This window comes from Manacus vitellinus, unplaced genomic scaffold, assembly GCF_001715985.3.
Source record: "Manacus vitellinus isolate BGI_N305 unplaced genomic scaffold, ASM171598v3 scaffold_8_pilon, whole genome shotgun sequence".
NCBI lineage: Eukaryota > Metazoa > Chordata > Aves > Passeriformes > Pipridae > Manacus > Manacus vitellinus.
In genome coordinates, this window is record NW_021940864.1 from 8,896,396 (window position 1) to 8,919,122 (window position 22,727).

General features: G+C 39.6%; 1 protein-coding gene across 1 annotated transcript in view; it reads left to right on the forward strand.

Annotated features, from left to right (window-relative positions):
* The first annotated feature begins 1,343 nt into the window (after positions 1-1,343).
* PTPN14 (protein tyrosine phosphatase non-receptor type 14) overlaps positions 1,344-22,727 on the forward strand; it is a 72,648-nt gene continuing 51,264 nt past the window's right edge. The window contains exons 1-2 of the mRNA XM_008932940.3: positions 1,344-1,620; positions 8,807-8,976. Of these exons, the coding sequence (XP_008931188.2) occupies positions 1,444-1,620; positions 8,807-8,976 (347 nt within the window). The 5' untranslated portion in view covers positions 1,344-1,443. The remainder of the gene's footprint in view (positions 1,621-8,806; positions 8,977-22,727) is intronic.

The window sequence follows — 22,727 nt, forward strand, 5'->3', positions numbered from 1 at the left end:
GAAAATACGTTTTATGAAATATGTGATAATTATTTTTTCTAGTGTAATGATAACCACTGTAGTCAAATGGGCAGCTTTTAAAAGTCTCCATAACAACGACATTCAGTAAAAAGTGAAAACAACTGATCTGTGCAGTTCTGTGCCAAAGGATGCATGTGGGCAATGTACTATCTCTTTGAAATGTCATCTTCAGCTAAATGATGCATACTCTGCTGGCAATGCCTTCCCTTGCTTCTCTTAAGTAGCAAGGAAATGGGATCTAGTTTTTCATCTGCAGTACTATTTGTTAAGAGAAACGGACTTTTAAATGCCAGTATTTAGTGTTCCTCCATTTCTTTCTCCAGAATGTTCATATAAAACCAGGAAGGCTTGGTAGCAAGTAATTTCATTTTTATTTCATTCCTCTCAGCACATGGAAAGCCGGTTGTGTCAGTGCAAATGCTTTCTTTTAGTTTACCTTGAACCTGCTCTTAACTAAACTTTTTGCTTTGTTTTGTTTTAAAAGAAGTGGATCTCACTTTGTTATTATTTCTGTATCTCTAGTTCTTCTGTCTAGTTGGTGTTTTGGCTCAACAATTGCATATGTCCCTGACAAATTTTAGGAGCATTAGTTAGAAACAATATCTAGAATATGTGTTCTCTTACTCCCACTCGGTGTTATCCTGGTCTCTGACAGCTGTGTTCCTGCAGTTACTCATTCCACCTGAAAGTGTGAAATGCAGAATTGCTTTGGAGCTGGAAGTGAGCCTCAGAGGAGGCTTCTCTGAAAGGGCTGAGATGCTTCTTGCTTTTCACATGCATATTTTAGGTTTGATTTTTTCAGAGGTGCTGAGTGCCTGCATTTCCTGCTGGCTGATGACATCCTTTCTTCTTTCAAAATCGCACCTCTTTTCAATGCCTCTGTTCCTTAGCTTTTTTAACTGGTTTTCAAAGCTGGCCCGAGGGCACCAAAACTTGAAGATTATGTTATAGACCCCTGTGGTGGGGGTAATAGTGGGAGAGTTAGCACCTCTGGATGCGTGCCCTATAGAGTTACTGTTTGTACTGAGTTTCTCAAAGAACAGGTTTGTAATTAAATCTGTGCTTTAAATTCAGCGCCAAAATAGTATTTTGAAAGGTGTGTTGTATAAGGTGTTCATTTGGGAGATGTAGTAAGTGCCTGGCAATCCTGTGTGTGGAGGTGTTTATTTTATGGTTTTAAATGTGACTCTAAAGCTTTTTCTCTTTCCCACTGAACTTTTGGAACACCTTATTTCACACTTAAGTCTACTTATTTGTACATATTTTGCAGGAATCCCTTGAAGCTCGCCCCGGGAATGGACAGCTATCTCCATTTCTGGAGGAGAGTGGTACCCATTGAAGAAGCCTTTGAGGCAAGTCGACAAGTGTGCTGATAACTCTCAGAAGAGTACAGGGAAGGGGTGACCTTCCAGGCCAACAGCCATGCCTTTCGGGCTGAAACTGCGACGACGGACCAGATGCTACAACGTCTTGAGCAAGAACTGCTTTGTGACAAGGATCCGTCTGCTGGACAGCAATGTGATCGAGTGCACCCTCTCCGTGGAGAGCACTGGGCAGGAGTGCTTGGAAGCTGTTGCTCAGAGGCTGGAATTACGTGAGGTAAGAGTAACCCAGGAAAGACCATCTGTCACTGTATAATTTGACACATTTTTAGCTCAGGCAGTCTGTTCGTTTGAATTGTGTTATTCTCAGTGCTGGCCAGATATGATCAGCAGCTGGAGCTTGGACAAACATAGTCTGATTGCATGAAAACTGAAGGCAGAACGGCACACGAGGTTTTGGGCTGTTGCTCATCCATCATAGCTTTGAGAGCTCTTTGTAATACGAACATGAGGTTTCTTTTCTTAGAAAGCCATGGGTGTTAGTTTCTGTACTGGGATGCCAAGGGACAAGTTACATTAACCTTTTCTGAATGTAAGCCTGGTTTCACCAGCACTTATGGCTGAATTATGCCATTGGGAAGGAGACTCCCCTGGCTTTAAATATCCACCTTCATATAAATATACTCTTGTTACTATAAAACTTAAATAGGCAACAGCTATGTGCAACTGGTAACAGTTTGAGGATGGTGGTTTTTTCTTCCCTTTTGTTTAACTGAAATATTTTACATCTGAAACTCAGAAAGGCTTCTTTTACATTCCCAGTGCTTCTGAAAAGGCTGAAGAAACCAGTCTTACCTTAATAAAGATTGAAATCCTTATTTATCTACTTCTTGCTGTAGAGTTTAGTGTTCATTTTAAGTGTTGAATCCTTTTTAGAAGTAGCTTTCCAGTGTGCATGGGACAAATGAACTGACTGACTTTTACCTTCTGTGGATTCCTTGCATGTATCCTACATGCTTCTTGACTTTTTCAAATCACAGGTTGAAAACCACTGCCTGGAATTTGCTGCATTGTCATCTGACTGTCCTGGCTGGTACTTTCTGTGAGCACAACTGGTGGTGGTGTTTTACAGCCCCTTGCAGTGTCTTATCCAGTTGGTCCATAGACCTTTGTAGTAGTGGTAACTAGAAAGTAGCATGCAAATAATTATTGCAGATGAAAACTAAACAAAAATTCCTTTCATACATTCATAATGATAAAGAATGAGAGAAGAATCTCATGTGCAGAATAGACAGGAGAATGTGCAGTCAGGAACAGGGCAGAGAGAATATTGTGTAGTGATTTTTCATACTTAGTTGAAAACTAAGCTTGGTTTTTTAATATGGATTTTAGTAGAATCATCTCCCTCCTATACTTCTAGAGATGAAGATTTGTCAGTAATTTGGTTTTTTCCCTTCTTTTTTCTTTCTGTTGGTGATGCTTTAGGGTGTCCTTAGGGAGAAGTTGTGTCCTTCCCTTTCCTTCCAATGCAGAAAGCAGTGAAATGAATGAAGTGATTCTCTTCATATTCCTTGTGGGCTTATCTAGTTGGTGTAGCAGGAGTCTGAGGCCTAATGATTCTCTCTGGAGGTCCACCTGCATTTGCAAACAATAACTCTGTCAGAGGGTTAGTGTTCTTTTCTACAAAGCATTTTGTGATTTCAGAGTGGTTTTTTCCACTTTGTTCCAAAGCCTGAAGTTTCAAAATTTTCCAGAGAAAAGAGACTGGACAGTAGAGTAGCAAAGGAAGCTGTTTTGGTCAGTGTTCAAGGGGGTTTTCTATTGCTTTGGGTTTTTTTCATTTTCAAAATTATTTCTGTCATGCAAAAAGAAATATGTCAGCACAAAAAGTTTGTGTTTCAAGATAAAAAAATATTTTAACAACACAGAAGAGAATGCTTTGATGTTGTTGGAACGCTTTCCCCTTCTTTCATCACCTTCCCTACTTTTTTTTTCTAAACAAAGTTTTGGCAACATTGAACTAGTTTTGTAAAGTTCAGATTTCAACAATACAGCACTTTTTGACAGAAGTGGGTTTTTTCTTTTTTTTTTTGTTTGTTTGTTTGTTTGGGTTTTATTAGGAGAGAATTATTGACTTCTTTCAACTCTGAGAGGGTCTCCCTGTATCTTCTTCTGCTCCTTGCATGAGGAATAGTTGGAGCTAGCAACCTTGGAGGTACTGGATGCTGTCCTTTCTCTGAACCAAAATTCAATTCTTCTTCTACACCTCTGGTCTTCCTGCCATGGTTTGTAAGGAAACAAGGCTGATGAAGTAATTTGGTGACTGTCTCCTTCCTTCCCTAGGCTTGCCATGAACTTACTGTCCAGTCAAATTCTACAGAAGGTTCAAAAATACTGTGATGAACTTCAAATTTCTACAACATTTGTGCAACTGCATAGCTAAGTAGAGAAATCCATTAAGTGTACTGAGGCAAAAATTCTTGCAAGCATCCATATTGGAGAAAAACTTTTTAAATTCCCTAAGTGCAGCAAAAATTTCAGCTGGAATATGCCTTTTTGTAGAAATCAACAAACTGTAATGTACAATTAAGGATAAGCCAAGCTTCATTACATCCCATGCTAACGAAATAATACTAAAATACCATTTATCTCTTCCATGCAGTCTCAGTTAATACTTTGGTTAGGTCTTACGTTAAATAAATCACAGGTATACCACAACTTCTAGCTTCGTGTTAGGAATACATCCTTGTCTCACTCAAGCCAATTTCTTAGAAATAAATAAAAAAATTGTCCAAACCCTTCCTGCTAAAAGGCAAAACTGTTTGAGATATGCTTTGTTGTGAAGAACTGTCGATCATACCACACATGACTGAAAAACAGTATCTAATGGATTATGCATATTTCTATTTGATCTCTGGGGAATGCAACTCCCTGCCCGACTGAGTCAGGGTTCAGGAATAGGTCAGTAGAAAGTGGAACCATGTAACTACTGTAAAATCTGGTTTTTTTCCTTTTCAGCAAGGCTCTTGACAAAGCATTAGGTCTTCTAGTTGGACAGTTACCACTTCCAATTAAATGAGCTTTTGTGCCAACATTATGTAAAAAGTAAAGATGAGAAGAGGGGAGGAAGGGAAAGGATGGAAAGACAAGGTCAGAAATGTCATAATCTTGTATGTATGTGCACAGATTATAAGAGATTTTTTTTCCAATATAATCGTATTTTTCCTTTCAAGTGAGACTAGGTGAACCTGCTTGAAATAGCAGGGTAATCTGTACAAATCTGTTGTGAGTTTTCATGTCTCCTTTTTTTGTTATCCTTAAAATGTTTAAAGATGGTATGTTCTGTCGTACTGTAAATGATGGAGAGGGCAAGAAGGTCCTTTCTAACCAACATTATTTTTTTGAGCTAAATTTCACGGTGTTGTCTCCAGCACTATGATCCAAAGCAGGAGGATGATGAGCTCAGCATTGCAGGCAGATGCTGACCACTGTGCAGGGGTGCCCTTTTGCTGGGATTCTGACCTTTATTTTCTTGTGCCCTAGAAGGTGCCCTTTTCTTGTAAAGCATGACTGAAAACCTGGGTTTGGCAGCCAGGTTGCTTTTGCCAACAAAGCTGGGATGGGGCTCAGGTCAGGCAGTGCTTGGACAAAAGGCCTTCTATGAATAATTGACTGCTGTAAATGGTACTTTCCTCTCTGTGCAAGTGCCCTGGGATAGCAGGGCTTAATGCTTTTTGCCCAGAGGAGATGGAACTCTGTCTCTTTCTCAAGGATAAATATTTAGCTGGCCACTTAACCAGATGCTTTAATAAACACCAGGCAGTCTTGATGAATTTTTTTGAATGACATTTGCTGGTTTAGTAATTGTCTATCATCTCTGGTTGTTGACAATTCTACTTGTTTTGCCCAGTATAAAGGCAGGGGTAGTTCTGGACCTGGGAATATAGCTAAGTCCAAGTTCAAAATGAATATGTTGTCTCTTGACTGGCAGCTACAATATAATTTATTTTAAGACTTCTCAGCACAGTTTTTTGTGTATCCAGTTTTCTGACTCACTGTATTTCCAGGATCACCTTTTCATATAGTGTCATTGGGGTTTAGAAGTGCTCTGGTTCTTGTCTGCTGCTTTAAAAGAGGACCACAGCTCCTAGAGGAGTGTAAACCAGCTTCCCTGTACTACGTATGAGGTAATATGTGGTAGGTGAGACAAATTTTAAAACCTTGAGAGCAGTCTGTGTTACTTCAGAGCCTGCCAGCTGTAGGTATAGATATTTATTCCATGAAAAGTGAAGTCAGTGATTCCCTTTTTTACAGATGGACAAACAGACTAGCTTTTGGAATCAACCTAGTTTTAAATCAGCCACCTATAGATTAAAGATCCCATTTTTATATCCCCTCCACTAATTTGTGAGATGTCTGTACAACAAAAATGCTTTGTGGACTGAAGAGCATGGCAACAGATGACTCACACTCTGTGAGGCCTTCTGGACAGCCATATGCCTGGTCCTGGCATATTGAACTTGATGATCCAGCTGCTTCCAGTCCCACAATCCTCCACTTCTGTTTGGGGATTATTAATGTTCCTACCAGAGAGAGAATCTTCAGGCATTCAAAGCAGTGGCTGCAAAAGTTCTTCTCCACTGTGTGTTCTTAAAAAATGCTAATGTTTTCAAGAAGTAAAGTTCCTGTGACAGGGAGCTGTTGTTCAGATAACTGTGTGGGTTGTCTCTCCAAAGTGGATGCATTTGTGACTTTAGCTGTGCTCTGTATTCAGTTCCTGTGCTTAATCTGCAATTGCTTGATCTTCTCCAGGCTGCTTTCCAGGAAAACAGTTGTCTTTTAATTGTGCAAAATATATGCTGCCATGTTTGGTCCATGTTATCTGCTGTAGTCTAGAAGCTTCAACACTGCATTTCATTTACTTCTTGTTCCTTGGAATTGATTCAGGATTCTGGATTTGGTACTTGAAGAGCCTTTTTACTGTAGCAAATCTAAACTTCTGTTGTCCCCCAGCCCCCACTCAAAGGGGAGGGACTGTGCTCATTCGATCTGTTTAATTGCAATGCCCTTGAATAACTCTTAGACTTCAGAGTCCAAACCTTCTTAGTTGCTAGATCTTTTACAAGTACTTGGCACTGCAAATTTGGGTCCTAGGTGATGTGGATGTTTACTTTTTAAAGTAATATAGAAGCTCTGTTTTCCCAGCTCTGCACTGTTTCTTGCTGAGAGTGAGCTGCCCTACAGTGATTTTCGAATATTTCTGTGTTAAAGGGTTTCCCTTATGAGATGGTAAAATCACTGCTTTTTTCTGTCTTCACATTAATCTCTTTTGTTTGATGCCTCCACTGTTCTTCCCACTTTCATTTTAATCTAATTACTATCATGGTGATCTTGTCAGAAAAAACTTTTTATCCACTGATGATTATGAAGGGAGAGTAGACATGTATGAATGAACTGGTTAGTTTTGTTTTAAGTTAATCCTGTGAAAGATGCTGACTTCTTGATTTATTTGTGTCCTGGTAGATAGATTGATTTATTGAAGATACCTTTAATTTCTAGAAGGAAATACTACAAAGAAACAAGCTTGCTTCATTGTACCAGACTGAGCAGTGCTCAAGCTGTTTGTCAGGCTTAATTGAGGAATCAAGTTGAATTAGTTATCACCTTAGTTAAATGCTAGTCTGGATGTTCTCCAAAGTGAAAAATACGTATGTAATGAGACCCTAAAGTAAATACACCTGTGCTGCCATTCAGAGATTTGCATGATTGTCTCTTGTGTGCCTTCAGCTATAAAGTGGTTGAAGCAGGGTTTCCCCTGCTGTTTTGTTGTCACTTGTAAGCATTTAAAATTTTTGGTATTGCATTAGTTGTCCTTATGTTGTGTGCTAAGTCATGGTGCATGTGATGGTTTTTATAGAAGCTTCCTTAACAAAGTGAAACAGGTTGTTGATGGTGGATTTTGCAAAGTCTTAACATCTGTAATTTGCCTGCTACTTTTGAAGACTTTTTATTTACAACTGTGAACATTTGAGAAGTCCAGTCAGTGAAATATTTATAGTTGATTTATATAGGCCAAATGTTTTGAATGTATTAAAAATAATTTCAAATGAAAACTCTATGCAACAGCAAATAAGGAATCTTTGTCTCAAGTATCTTTATTTAAAATGTGGTGCTGTGTTTAAAGGATTGTGACTGCCTCTGGTAGGATTGTTGTCCAGGTAAATTAAGCTATAACAATAAAATGTTCTATTTGTTTTAGGATTAATCTGATCTAATGGAAACTACTTGAAAGTTTTCATTGAACAGGGAGTCAGTTGGATTAAACACCAAGAAAAAAGTTTATTGAAAGAAAATGAGAAATATACAGAAATAGTAATGATCCCACTTTCAGACCCTAAATCCGCTTGGTGTCCCCAAAAGTCCCTCTCACAGTTTGCTTCATTGATTCCGGTGGTAGCATGAAGTGATGTTTTATATTGAAGATGCTGCTAGAAATCTCCAGATGATCTCAGATGAAAAACTGAAGAAAAAGGTCTTGATGCAAACTTTACAGTTAGGTTTACAGACATATTTCCAAGCATGGAAAATATGCATGATGGATTAATTTCTTTGCTAAATACGAACAAATTTTTTCACCTTTTCTTCAGATCTGTAGTCATAGTACTTGATTTTTTAAGGGCTTTTCAATAAAATCCCTTGTGATGGATTGGCTATTCCTTCTGCTGCTTATTACCAATTTATAGTATTTGAAGCTCTAGTTCCAGTGAACGCTGTTCCAGTGAACCTTCAACTGTGCAATAGGTAATTACCCTTCACCAGCAGCAGTCCCATGGAGCTTACAGAGTAGGTACTATAGCCATTGAGATTTACACTGGATAGGAAACAGGTGAGGTTTTTCTGGTATTTCTGTAGAGCCTAGAGCAAACAACTTGTGTGATATACACATTTTAAGCGTATATTTGTCCATCATAAAATCTTGTGAGTGTATTAAAAAAAAAAAGGAACAAACATGTTCTGCATTGGGTAAATGGTTCTGGTATTTTGACTTATGCATGTGGGTTTGCATTCTTTTCTTTTTATAGTTGGAAGAGTCCTTGTCCTTTGTGTGCAGTGGGCCTCATCCAAAGTCACATGAAGCCTTTGTGCTTTAATTCAGACGTAGTGTTTGCTGTCTGTTTGCAAGGCACTGGTGTCTTTTAAGAAAACAAAGACTCAGACACTTTCTATAAATCGTTTATGTCACCTGTGCCTTAATGTCAGGTAGAGCTCTTCAATGTGCATTGGAAGAGATTGTCTTCTAAATTGTCCTACAAAAAAGGGCAGTAAGAAAGAAATTACTCTGGTTTTGCATATGGAAAAAGGTACACAATGCCATCTGTTCTTATTTGCATTTGTGTCATTGTGCGTGTGCATGTGATCTCGCTGGAAAAGGTAAACTGACACTATTTTGTTTGTTTATCTAGACTCACTACTTTGGCCTTTGGTTTCTCAGCAAGAACCAGCAAGATCGTTGGGTTGAACTGGAAAAGCCTCTGAAGAAGCAGCTGGACAAATTTGCCAATGAGCCCTTGCTTTTCTTTGGGGTAATGTTCTATGTGCCCAGTGTTTCCCGGCTGCAGCAGGAGGTAACAAGGTATGTGGTTTCCCTGAGTTCACACTATCATGATAAAGCTGGGAGGGAATGGACAGTTGCTTTGTTTCTGGCATTCAGTATTTGCTCAGGTATCATCCCGTTATTTCCTCTCCTGCTGATTGCCCAACTGGGGAAAATAATGAGAGAAATCACCACTTAATTATGCCTGCTTGAGGGGAAAAAAAAGCACTGTATTGGTGAATGATTATGCATGACCAACTGCAGGAAAAAAAAAAGGGAATAATAGTTATGTTTAAAATGTTTAAAAACCTGTCATAAATTTTAAAAGGGACCATGGTGACCATACTTTTTTTTCCGTAACCCTCCACTGATGAAAAGGAAGCCATAGGCAAAGGACTTCTATAGGTCCTATAGAGTTTTAGTTTAGTATTCTTAAGTCTACCTGTGTTTGCTGAAAGTGAACTTTGGCATCTTTTTGTGGGTTTTGCCCATTCCACTCCTCATTTTTCCCCTTATGCTTCACAAAAAGATTAAAACTGGTGGAGGGTATTAGTCTTTAATTATGATCAGGGCGTACTTTTGCAAACAACTTCAGTGGGAATTACTGTTTTATTGAAAGCCCTGTGCTGGAGTTGTAACAATACAACTGTTTTGAGGGGCTATTTTTGTAAACCACATCACTGTGTGGTTTTTGCACATCTGTGCTATATTTAAATTAATTCAAAGAAAAAAAAAAAGAGAGCAAGGAAACAAAAGCCCACCTCACCCCGAAAGGGGTGGGCTTGTTTTCTTTTAACTAAAATTATTTCATTTATCTGGTCTAGAGGAAAGTTGCATCTGCAAAACTAGAGGTAAAACCTGGAATAAGTGGATGAAGGCTACAGGGTGGCAGAAGCCTCCCCACTGAAAAAAATGTTCTGTTGGTGCAAACCTGAAATTCACCACGTGGTCATAAGGTCTAAAAAAAGATATATAAATAGTGGAGGAAGAGTGGCTTTAATTCTAGAAGGTGTGCAAGAAGTTTTATATCACAGATTGTGTATTTTATGGGATTTTTACTTGACACTGAACTGGAAAATTGACTTTGGTAAAATTTGTTTCTTAAAATGGCAGCTGTCAAGCCACCCCTTGACTAATGTATATGCTGATTTCTTGCCAAACAGTGGGATAAAAGCATCATAAAGCTTACATTTCTCTGATAATAGACCAAACATTAATGCTTGTCTGTATCTGTATCTTCTTGTTGTGTATGCATTGGGAGAGGGAAGCCTCATATTCTTTTCCTTCAGAATTATTTAATGTGCAGACAGAATGCCTGAAATGTTCTGTTGCTCATATTGTCAGCCCAATCCTAGCCTAGTTGTGTGTAAGGAAGCATTGTAGCTACTTGGATGCTATTATCTCTTCAAGCTGCAGCCTGCAGTGCTGATTGCTCATTCATAGCTCACCTGCAGGGGTATATTTGCTCATTCTGCCCGGGTTGGTAATAACAAAACATTTCAGTGACAATTGAACTTCGCAGTGCTCTCAACTGGAGTGGCTGCTGAATTGTTTTTCTTTCTGAAGTGATTGATAACATAAACTGCAGAGTCTTATAAGTGGCTCTTATGTTTCTTTAAATGTCTGTAGCAAAGCCCGCAGTTTACTAGTGGATTTCAGATACAGAACAGCCTGTTAAAGTCTGTTTGTTTATTCCGTGAAGTGGAATTGCTGCACTGTAGATGGTGTGATGGCAGCGAACCTTCAGCTGTGCAATAGGTAGATTCATATTTGAAGCAACGAAAGGTGAGGACACGGAGGACTCTTCTGAAACAAATGGCAGAGAAATGCTTAGCCTACAGCATGATGAGGTGGACAGATGGATGGGGGCTCGTAGGGCTTTTTTTGGCTTTGTTTGCTCTTGGTAAACTGATTAAACATTTGTTTTTAATTTGATACTGGCTGCTTTTAGGATTAGGCTTGATCATGATATGATTACATGTAATGTTGAGGTAGGCACTGGACTCACCCACTCAGTGCCTATGTATTTGACTTATGTTTAGGTACAAACGACAAATCTGTCTTAAATGGAAAACTTGTGATGAGACACTTTATCTCCTTCTGGGAAGCTACAGAACCATTGCAAAACAAACTCAACCCCAAAACAAAACCATCACCAAAGGCTGAAGCTGCAAAGCTGGTGACAGTACTGCTACTGGTGAACCTTTGTAACCTTCTCTAGTGGAAACATCTCCAGCCCTGAGCTTGCCTGGCCATGTTTGGAGCTTGAAGTGAAACCAAATCTCTCAGCCAAAGCTTTTAGTTAATTGTAGACTCCAGAATTTCTGGGGTTGATTAATATTCCTTGAACATGATGAAAAGTCTTCTGAGAATGCTTATGCATTATGTCAGTGTTCATGGAAACATTCAAAAACCTGGGACTTGGTTTCCTGAGCTGGTTTACTCTGCCTCTGATCTAGATTGAGACTGACAGCTGGTTTTGATGGATTTGTTGCTGAAATTGAATATTCCTTCCTGTTTCCAGTGACTGCAACCTCCTGTTCTTTATGTACTGTCATCGCAAAAAGGGAAAACAATCCAAGGTTTTTGGGTTTTGATGATTGAGAGAAGTGTTACTTAGGGTATCAGTCAGTGGCTCTGAGGTAGTGTTCCTTAATCATTTCTATTTGAAAGACCATCTGCCTCTTCAAGACAATTTGTGGACCATTTTATGTTCTGCTACTGTTTGGTGATTGGGACCAACAGGAAGAATCCCAGTACAAATAAGACAATATTTAGAGAAGCATAACTCCTTTACATTTTATCATTACCACTGGAAGTATAAAATGCTAATTATACCTGCAGGCCACTGGACTTTAGCTGCCTGCAGGTGATGGTAGTGGTCAGGAGCTCCTCATGGTTTTGCTGGTAACTTCCTATATTGCACAAGCGAAGTCGGGATGCAGAAATAAGAGTGAGTAACACTGCTCCAAGCATTATGTCCCCCAGTGCGGAACAGACTCTATGGAAACCTGTCTGCACGTGACATGCTGGGAGAGGAGTGGAATAGTAATGTAGAAAGAAGTCAGTGCTGTCCCTCACAGGAGTGGGAGTGTCTGTTGACTTGCTGAAGCAAAACATGAGTAGCTGTTACGGAATGGCTGAGATTAGAAGGTACCTCTGGAGATTGTCTGCTCAGAGGAAGGTCAGCTAGAGGAGATTGCACTAGGACTCTGTCCCATTGGATATTGAATATATTCATGGAGGGCGAGACTCTACACCCTCTCCAGAAAATCTGTTCCATTGTTCAGTCACCCTTGCAATAAAGGAGGGGGTTTATGCTTAGAAAGTATTTCTTGTATTTCAGTTTGTGCCCAAATGACCTCATAATTTCAAATTGTGGATTGGTGCTGAGTGACTGAGTAAGTGAATAGGTTGCCTGGGCTGGCCATGTAACTGGTTACTGAGGACCAGTAGAGCAGTAGGCACCTGTCCTATAAACACAAGTACTGCCATGTCTTAACGTGAGGTGCCTGTAGTTAGTTTGTAATAGGTATTTTTGATAATATAAGAAAGAAGGTCCTGTAGGATCCTTGGGATAGAAAATGAAAAGACTATCAGAGCAGTTTATTCAGCTCTTAAGCTCTTTGAAGCCAATCTCTGAGGCCTGCAAGAAAAAAAAAGAGGCAAAGAGTACTCTGGGGGACATGTTACTGATTTTAGTAGATCAGATCTGACTCTAGCTTACAGTTCTTCCCTTCTTTTTTTGTAAAACTGACGCTTGCTTAAAGATGCAAACATTAGCTCTGTGGGTGTTTTTTTCCTGTGAATCATTGGGACAGGGTAAGAAGCACCAGCAGGACATTGTCAGTCTTGTTCTGTTCGTGGTTCTGAGTAGGAATGGCAAGGCTTCTCAGGGGAACCCTGTTTCTTGACCTGTCCTGGGGAAACTTACAGAAAGCTGACACCAGTTATACAGTACCTGTCTTTTCTTTCTGGTAATGACCGTGATATAAATAATATTTCTATGCCTTATTTTCAATGTAATAGCATTAGGCATTAGGCCTTCTCCTAGGAAAGCAAATTCCTACCCTCTAGACCTCTTACTTCCCTACTCTTTCTACCCTGTTTCTTTTCTCTTGAGTTGAGGCTTCCATCTGCGTATATTCCCTGTCTCCTCCAAGTGATTCCAGCGTCTCCTTGACTGCTGGTCATGGCATTTTACTGGTGCCCAGTCCCACAGATGTTTTCCATTTCCACAGATTATTTAAAACCCCATGATAATTTCTTAAGGTGTCAGTAGGAGTTTCACTGTATTGTTATTGCTATAATTTGAAAATTTCTAGAACAATTTGTGATAAACCAAATTAAAACCCAAAACAAACAAAAACCAAAAAAAGCCCTCCTCAGACTCAATGGCAGCTACATCAGGAGTAATTTGGGTGGGAGTATGGGGATTGGCACATTAGCAAAAGGCATTTTTCATGAAAGGCTACTTAGACAACCTCTTTTTAGTCATCCAGCTGTTCTCAGTGAGCAGCCATCGCAGGTGGAGATGCTGTGCAGGTTTTTGGCATATTTAAAGCACCTGGGATCTGCATACTGTCTGATATAAAGCAGACTTTGTGATGCCCTGTAGAGTAGATATTTGCATAGATTAGACATATAAATCTGCCTTTTATTTTCTGCTAACTCCTCAGAGAGGAGGCATCCTTTCAACCATTTATTTTTTAAAAAAAGCCTTTGTACAGTGTCTAAAGTAAACAAGCTTGCTTTCACTGTGCTCTTGTTCCAAAAACAGAGAACCCACACACTCTTGTGGCTTTCTGAAAATGTGGGTGCGATACTGCTTTCTGCACAACTATCAGACAATCCATGGCCTTTTTCTTTCCCTCCACTCCCTTACCACAGTTCTAAGGGAAAACTGAAGTCACATTTTGCTCTCCACAGTACCTGTGTCTTAGCAAGTTATACTGCTGTGCCTCCTGTGAAGGAATGAAGGTGTGCTTTCATTCGTTTTTCTTTTTTCTTTCCTGGAAGAAGTTTTCAGTATCTTACTATGTGCTTTGTGGTTAGTAATGTCCAGTGGTGTTTGTGCTATTGCAGGCTGGGACATAATCCTGTGGAATCAGAGCAGCTCCTAGTGTGGGTGGCCACCCTGGGGCTGGGTCCCCGTGGTGCTGTGCAGGGTAGGTCTGGTATGCACAGTTCTGTAGGGAGGGACATATTCCAGCATCTGCACTGTGCTGCATTGGTCTTTTGCCCCAAGTTCAGCTGTCAGCTCTGCATTTTCCCAGAAGAACGTGCTGTACAGCTTTCCTGTGAAAGGAAGCAGTGTTTGGAATGGGATGGCTGCACCTGCAAAGTGTGGGAATGACTGTGTTTGCAGGTGGAAAATTAGAGCATGTGGCTCCCAAGCCTCTTTTCTGGAGGATCTGTGAAAAATCAGCCTCAAGCTTATCCTTCTGTAACTAAGCGAACATTTATTTTCTCTGATATTTTATTTCCATACCCTTTTCTTCACCATTTCTTGTAGCTATTGATTTTCTGTCTGTCTTTTAAGGAAATATTTCTCCTTCACAATTCCCTACCTTTCGCTTTCTTTATTTTTTCTGCAAGTGTTAAGTGAAAACATTCTTCTAAAGTGTACAGAGCTACAGACTCTTAGGACTGTATGAATTTTTAAATCATATGAGGATAATATAGAGGGGAAAAAATTAGTGTTTGACTGCTTCATATTTATAGGGAAAAATGTTTTGGCAAATCTATTTTAACAAATCCTGGATTTTTACTTCCCCTCAAAAACGTCCTTGTTAAATGTCTCGCCTACTTGAGCTTATCTTTGCTTTTAGTCTGCTGTGCTTTCCTTTTTTTTTTTTTTTTTTGGGAACAAGCTAAAGTTTCACATCCTGCAGTATTGCTAGCTTTTAATAAAAGTACAATCAGCTGCAGTTTTCTACCAGTCACTGCTGTCTTTTCTACTAGTCACTGCACCTTACACTGTGCTTTAATTCCTATGTTAACGCTGAATATGATATATTTATCCTCCTGTGACAGCCTGGTTTTGTGGCAAGCTTAGTGATGTGGAACTCTTTTGGCTGTTAAGGCTGTAAAGGTACATAAAGCTGCTTTGGTTTTTATGGTTGGTCACACCTGCAGCTTGTGGCTGTCTGAGAAGTCTCTATTTGTACCTTTGAGTTCATGGTGGTTGATTTGGCTTCATTGTCCAAAATAATTATTTTGTATATCACAGTGCATTGGAAAAAACAGCACAGTGCGTACCATCAGATTTGTTCCAGACATCCTTGACTGTGCTTGCCTGGAGTGAAGGACTCTGACTGGTTGTGTGGCTGTCTTGTTACTACACAACTGATAGACCCATAGGATTTTTTTTTTTATGCCAGTGGTTCTCAAAAAGAACTCTACGGCTCAAATTTTATAAATCAACGTGAGGCAAAGAAATTTCTGCTGGAACAGAATTCTGTTTTAGTTATAGATGGCAGTTGCCAGCTGGCCTGACCCTACAGGTCCCAGTCTTATTTGTGGTCTCAGTGCTGATCATCTCATGACTGGAACTGCACCATATCTAAGGCAAGCTATGGGATTCATTGCTAAGTGGAAGCAGCTGTGAACCCCCAGGGAGTCCTGAGTCCCCAGGGATCCCAGCTCCCTGCTGTTGGACAAGATTGTGAATGGATCCTGGAGTAACTTGGTAATGTCAGCCTTTTTAATATTTTTTCTTTTTTTCTTTTTTTCTTCCCCCTTGCCTTCTAGCTGCAGAAATTTGGGCTCATGTAGCCCAGGCAAGGGAGCAGCTCTGGAACTGCATGCAAGCTGGATGAGTCCTACGAGCCTTGGGTGGCCACCCAGGCTTAGACAGTCTGGGATGTTTGCATTTTGGTGCTCCTTTGATGGTTTTATTGTTTTGATTTAATTATTAGACTTTTTTAATATTAGTGGCTACTACAGCATAAAACACACACATTAGGCTTGTACCTGCCTTGTAAACAAGCTGATACTTAATTAGCTTTCATGTGTTTTTTTTAGAGGACAGCAACAACAAATAATGTGCAGTATTTGCTTGGGTTTTCTTGTGTTCATATTATTGCAGTGTATGTGTTGTTTTGCTTTTCAGTAATATTCTTGAGTTGGTTCTTTTTCCATGTGTATTTTAGTGGATGTTTAAACTTTGACTTAAAAGTAAGAACTCCTTCAAGGCAGACCTAAGATTCAACATTAATTCCCTGTTTATAAAATATTTGCTGAGGAGGGCAAACCCTTCTCCCAGCTGACTTTCTTCAGTGAATGGGGAGCTTGTTCTCTGTGTGTTGGTAATTGAAAGCTGAGCTCTTTGTGTCAGATATTTTAAGAAACTGTTGATGCTTAGATCTAATCTACTACATTATACTGTGCTTTTAGACCAGAAAGTGAATGTGTTTTCATGTGTGTGGTTGGGCAGTACATATGTAGCAACTCTAAAAAATAGTATTGCATAACTATAAATACAGTGTAGGATAGTTCAGCCTGCATTCTTGCTTTAGTGTGTTTTGAAGGCAGTGGCTGTGATGGTTAGAAATGTTGTAACAGGAATGTCTTGGCATTAAGCAGATTCACATTTATATCTGATGGTTAAGGAAATAATACTAATTTTGTGTTCAGGGGCTAAGTCACGTGTTCTAGCATATTGCTTTCCTGATGGGACCCATTTCTATATTCAATTTTAGTAGAACAGATACTTTTGGAGTGCTCTAAATTTTTTTGTTGGGCCCTTTTAAATGGCAGCAAAGGCTACATTTTGAGTTTCAGTTCTTCTCATATAGTAATGTTACACCATGTACACATAGTGGGGGAACTTCCTCTCTGGTCTTAGGTAGTCCGGGTTGAATCCTTCCATGCCGATCATGCTACTGGAGGCATTTGCACTTGGGAAAAGGCACTTAGTATCTATCATTCTTGTCCACGTGAGCATGTGTGCTGTTGGAGACACTTGCTGAACCTGTAGGTTGGTTGGGTGGCCTGAGCTTGCATTGAATGCTGAGCAGTTCTTGCTGACTGCTGCTGGAGGATAAGGAATGTGGATGGCTTTTATGATGGTTGAAACCATAAATGATTCAGATTTTTTTTGAAAATTCTGCAACTCGGTAGAATGACATAGCAATTTTATTGTGCATGCTTGTGATTTTTACTATGTTAGGCTTTTCCCTAAACTTTGCAACTCTTGAAATGAGATAATGATATGAATTTCAGTCTGGGATTTTTTTTAGATGTTCAAACAAAACCTCAAACTGGATTGGCAAAGAGCAAGGAAACAAAGATGTGAGAGGTATGACTCCAAATACTCTGTAGCTTTCAAAAAACAGAAGGAAAAAGAATACCTAGTTTTACCAAACAAAGAAATATCATTCTTCAATAATAATATGGCTTTGAGGGGGATTGATTCATGTCCTGTAAAGCTTCAGATATGATGATACATTAGTTGTGCATCCATTTCAAAAGTGCAGGAGCCAGATGGATAGAAAGTGTAGATGTGGACAGGAGGACAGAGGAGGATTCATTGAATCACATAATCTTTCGAGTTGGAAGGGGCCCATAGCAATCACTGAGTCCAACTCCCTGCTCCAGGGAGGACTACCTAAAATTAAATCATATGGTTCAAAGCATCATTCAGATGCTCGTTGAACTCTGCCAGGCTTAGTGCTGTAGTCACTTCCCTGGGGATCCTGTTCCAGTGACTGACCACCCTCTGGGTGAAGAACCCTTTCCTAATATTCAGTCTGAACTCGGAATCACAGAAGAATCATAGGACAGTTTGGGCTAGAAGTGACCTTTAAAAGTCATCTAGTCCAACTCTCCCAGACAATGAGTAGGGACCTCTTCAGCTAGATCAGGGTGCCCAATCTGATCTTAAATGTTGCCAGGGATGGAACATCCACCACCTCTCTGGGCCCTGTTCCAGGGCTTCACCACCCTCACTGTAAATAATTTCTTCATTATATCTGGAGAAATCTACCCTCTTTTAGTTTAAAATCATTACTCCTTGTCTTATCACAACAGGCCCTGCTTTGTCCCTATTTTATAATCCCTGTGTAAGTACTTCCCCTACAGCAACTTTATCCCATTTCCTCATGTCCTGTTCCTGGTCACCAGAGGAAGTGACTGTTTATGATTAGGACACGGCTGCAAACCACTGTGTTAAAACTGTATCTTGATTACAGAGGTGGTCACGATTGAAACTTAATTCCAGAAAGAAGAGCTGAAGGTCCACAAGACTGAAGCTAATACTTGAGACATTTAATGATCCTTAAAGAGAAGGAAATACATTAAGCATTTTGAAACTTGTTTTGAAGGTCTTACCAACTTCTGTTGCAGGAGGAGTCTTCTGCCTTCCTGTAAGGAAACAAAAACTATTTAAGTGGCCTATATATTTATTTTGTGATATCTGAGAGTTGAAATGGTGATGAGGCTAGAATTATGGACTTCTGCTTGGAGAGCTTGGTTTATGTGTGAAGATGCATGTTAGGATGAGTCACACCTACTGTTTCTTTTTCTGAGTGTGAGGAAGCTGTCCTCACCACTGCTTGGTGACAAGCACTTGTGCCAGGTGGAGCACTGTGGCAAACTAGAGCATCAGTTCTCTTCTGTTTAAATCTTGTTTCTTCTTAGTCCTTGGCTTTCTCCTGTCAGATTTCCCAGTGCCACACACACATATGTTTGCATAGTTCTAGCTGTGTTGTTGGCAGTACCCATTTTGCGTGCATGTGCATTTATGGAAAATCTGTTGAAAGTTTGCTTGTATGATCTGAACGTGTCCCCTTTTCTTGTTTTGTGCTAGTAGCCAGTTATCTTAAGTAGTGCTGAAAAGTGATTTTAAATCTTACTGTAATTGGCAGTAGAACAACCTCATGAAAACTGCAATTTACCTACTTTTTGGAATGAAGTGGAAAATTGTGTCTTGCTTTCTTTGAACTGCAGAATGTCTTAAGGCAAGAGCACAAGTGTAGGGATAGTAACCTTCTGCTTACGCAGCTGGAGTTCTATTTAACAACACAGCCTTGCTAGATATGCTTATACTTTTAAACTCTACAAGAAACCTACTCTAGGTATTTACTCTCAACAACTGTGTCAGGCAGATTTGCTCTTTTCGTTTATACTTCATGGCACTCTGCATTGCATGAAGAGAAAAGATAATTTTGACTAAATTAACTGTGAATAATTTTGGGGTTGAAGTACGTTTTTATTTCCTGGTGTGCATATACCAAGAATAAACTTGAAAGCTTTTTAAAAATCTAGTCTCCCTTTTACTACTGACATCAGAGAGAGCACTGAGAAGAGATTACAGTAGCTGAAGTTGTCTTGTACCTTAAAAATCTGAAACAGCAGCAGAGGCAGGAGAAATGTGGTTCCTTGGCTTTGCTAGGCAGCAGTTACAACGTTTTAAAAATTTGTAAGGACAATATTGGTTTCAAATGGGAACACTACTATGTGCTGGAAAAATGGCAGCGTTTCAGAGCATCGGTGACATTACCTTTTCAGTGTTTCCAGTGGTCTCAAACTACATCAAAGGCCTTGATTTTGAGCGGATAGCTGGTGTTAGTAGCACCTCCCATTGGGATTGGCCAAAGGTAAGAATATTTAGGGTCTGGAAGCGCTTGGTAAGTGGATGCAGTTCAGTTTTATGGTTGTATTGTTACATTGCATCAGTATATATTTTATATGCAGTCATCCCTCTGAACTGATAGGTTGAACAGAGCAGAGGACTTGGTTTTTAGCAGCATGGAAGAGATGAGAGAAGTAATTTGCTAGCCTAAAAATAGCCCCTATTTTAATACGCTTTTATGAAAATAAACAAGACCATGGAATTCTAGTATCATGCTGGTACTAGACCTTCTTCCTTTTGCTTCTTAATTGAGGAGAAAAAAGAGAATCAGAAAGTAAACTCTTGTTGCCCATTAAATAGAAAGAACATTTGCATAAATGCGACAGTTTCAAAGTAAAGGCCAAATGGTGCTTGTTTTCTTATGAGAGAGGAGCAGCCTATCATCCACTTCACTTGAAATTACCCTGCCCAACTTTTGAAAGCTTGTTTCTGACCTGTTTGTATTAGGGTCTTATTAAGCAAATCTTTATTTGGGAGAAGGCGTTGTGCATGTTTATGCATCTACCAACAGATGCATAAAAACAGATATCTGTTTCTGATTTCTCACTTGTGGCTAACAGTAAGAAGATTGGAAGTTAATCTGAAATGTACTGAATACACAACGTCTGTTCTCCTTCTCTTCTGTGAGATTTTAGTATAACAGCTACATAAATAGTTACTGTGATGGACTGATTTTGCTTTCCCTAAGAAAAAAATGTGCGTTCTCTTCAATTTTTTTGGTTTATGGGAGAAAAGAAGAGAACAGTAGAAGAAGGGAAGACACTTGTCATCCCTAGCTGCTTGAATCTCACATAAAGGCTAATGGGCACTTCCGTCTCCTCAAATGAAGATGAAAAGGATAATTCCTCCTGTAGTCTATGAACTGTGCCACTCACTGCCTTTGTCATTTAGACTATTGCAAACCACCTGACTGCCTTTTTTCCCCTTAAGATGTAGTAGCCATGTATGTCACTGCAGAATGAGGTTGCCCATTCATTAGGGAGCACCGTGCACACGGTCAGCATTATGGTGTACCTCACAGATTGGTATGCTGCTGCTGACTTGTCTCCCAGTGCAGTTTAAGGCACTGTTTTTGACAGATGAGTAATGTTACCTAGATTGGGGCTAGTATTCTGTTTGTCTTCCCATGTGATGCAGTAGCAGTGACTGGCAGTTTCTCCTTAGGGAAATACAGACTGCTAGGGAATATATTACTTAAAGTCTTCATGACACAGATTGGTCCTGTCTCAGTCATGTAGTTTCTCTCGATGAAGCCTTAAAGAGTGAAGGTTGCTCTAGACTTCCTGTGTAATCAGTGAGAAGAAATGGGCATTTCCCCAGCATGATTCAGGATTCTTCTCTTGTGCATCACTTTTACAGGTGATTCATTCTCTCTTTTCTACTGTGTGTTTTGAAAAGGGGAACTGTGGCTCATTGGTCTCCTATTTAGAAGTCCCAGATAGATGTCTGAAATTTGCCTACAGCATCAGAAGAAGGGTCAAGCCAGTAGCAGCAGCATGTGAGCAAACAGATCTGTGGTTTTTGATTGGGATTTCTAACTGCTTCTTAAAGTTTGAGAATTCAGCAGACAGTGGAAATCTTGGTTATAGTAGCGCTGCCAGTCTTCAATAAAATTTTTTGAATTTTGAGGTTTATACTGTAGGCTGGAGCAAACTTTTCCCCCTCCCTTGTAGCTGAGACATAAACCTTGAAAACTAGTTCTAAAATTACTCTTTTTCAGGCAGCTGAATACTTTTAATATTTCTTCTGCCTTGCTGGCAAGGTATAATGCTAAAGGAGCTGCCATTGGATGTCCGTACAATCCTGAAGTCTCCAAATGTGTTTAAAAGAAGCATTTGTGTGGAGGCCCTTATGCAGCTGAAAATCTCAACAAGAATTTGGCAGAAATCTCAATGTCGGAAGATGTCAGATTCCTGTGCAGTGAGATGTTTACTGGTTCACTGTTTTATCTTTGGCAGCTGCTTTTGCACTTGATATCTTCAGCTGTTTTTGAAGCTTTTACAAAGAATAATTATTCATTTCATGAAATGGATCTCTTTACCCAACCAACAGGGCACTGATTGACATATTTCTCTGGCAACCTCCTGTTGTTATCAGAGCTGTGTTCACTTTTGCAGGGTTGCATTCACTGGGTCGCTACAACTTCCTGGGCTGTGGTTTTACTGGATGATTTACTGATGTGTGGGGTGACTGTTTTCAGTTATTCCTGTGGAAACACTAGGGTCACCAAGCTCTCTGGCAGATGGAAGCAACCTGAGTTTTCCTGTTTTCTGCTGGCAGTGAGCACTAATGTAGGTGTATCAACAATCTTTTCACAGGAATACAAGCTGTTGTACTGATGACCTATAGATAGGCAGCAACTTCATTGTGTCACATTTCAAGCAGTGTTTTCTTTATTGCTGGGGCAGATTACTGTAAAAGGCAGTAGCCAATGGACTGGGGTTTTACCTCCCTACAAGGCAAAATTCCACTAAATCAATGGAGCTTTCTCAGATATTGATTATGTGAGGTTGGGATACTGCCTAAAGGTTTCACTGATAGGATTTTGTAAATGAGCTCTATAAATTCATGAACAAGGTTTCACTGCAGGCTACCAGAGCATTTATTATTTTTTAAAAGTTCAGGTCAAGCACACATTCTTTTGTAAGTTTGAACATGTTCACTTGCTCTTTGAATAAAGTAACACCTGAATACACTTACATGCTGCTCTGCTTTCACAAACCAATTATTTTGTGATGTGCTTCTGGATGCTTACATATGCATACAGGTTGTTCACTGGTATATGTGTTCACTTGGTTCAGCTTTTGCATCAGTGCACAGCAGTACATTTAGCCAGAAAAACCTGGTGGACTTGGGTCATTCCAGAGTTTAGAGCTGAATGGGAGGAAAATATTTAAAATATATATGTTAAAAAGTGAAATGGGGCATATGTGGTGTATACATTTTATTTTATTGTTCCAATTGGCACAATAAGGGGGAGAGAATGGGGAAATGGGAAGTCTTCATGTTTGTTTTGGGTCCAAAGAATAGTTATACATGTACTTAATCTCAATTTAAAATATAAGTTATCTATTTATTTTCAGTGTTGCAGAGTATACATATGTTTTAGTTAACTCACAACATTTTTTTAGCATAATATTCTAACCTGCTTGAC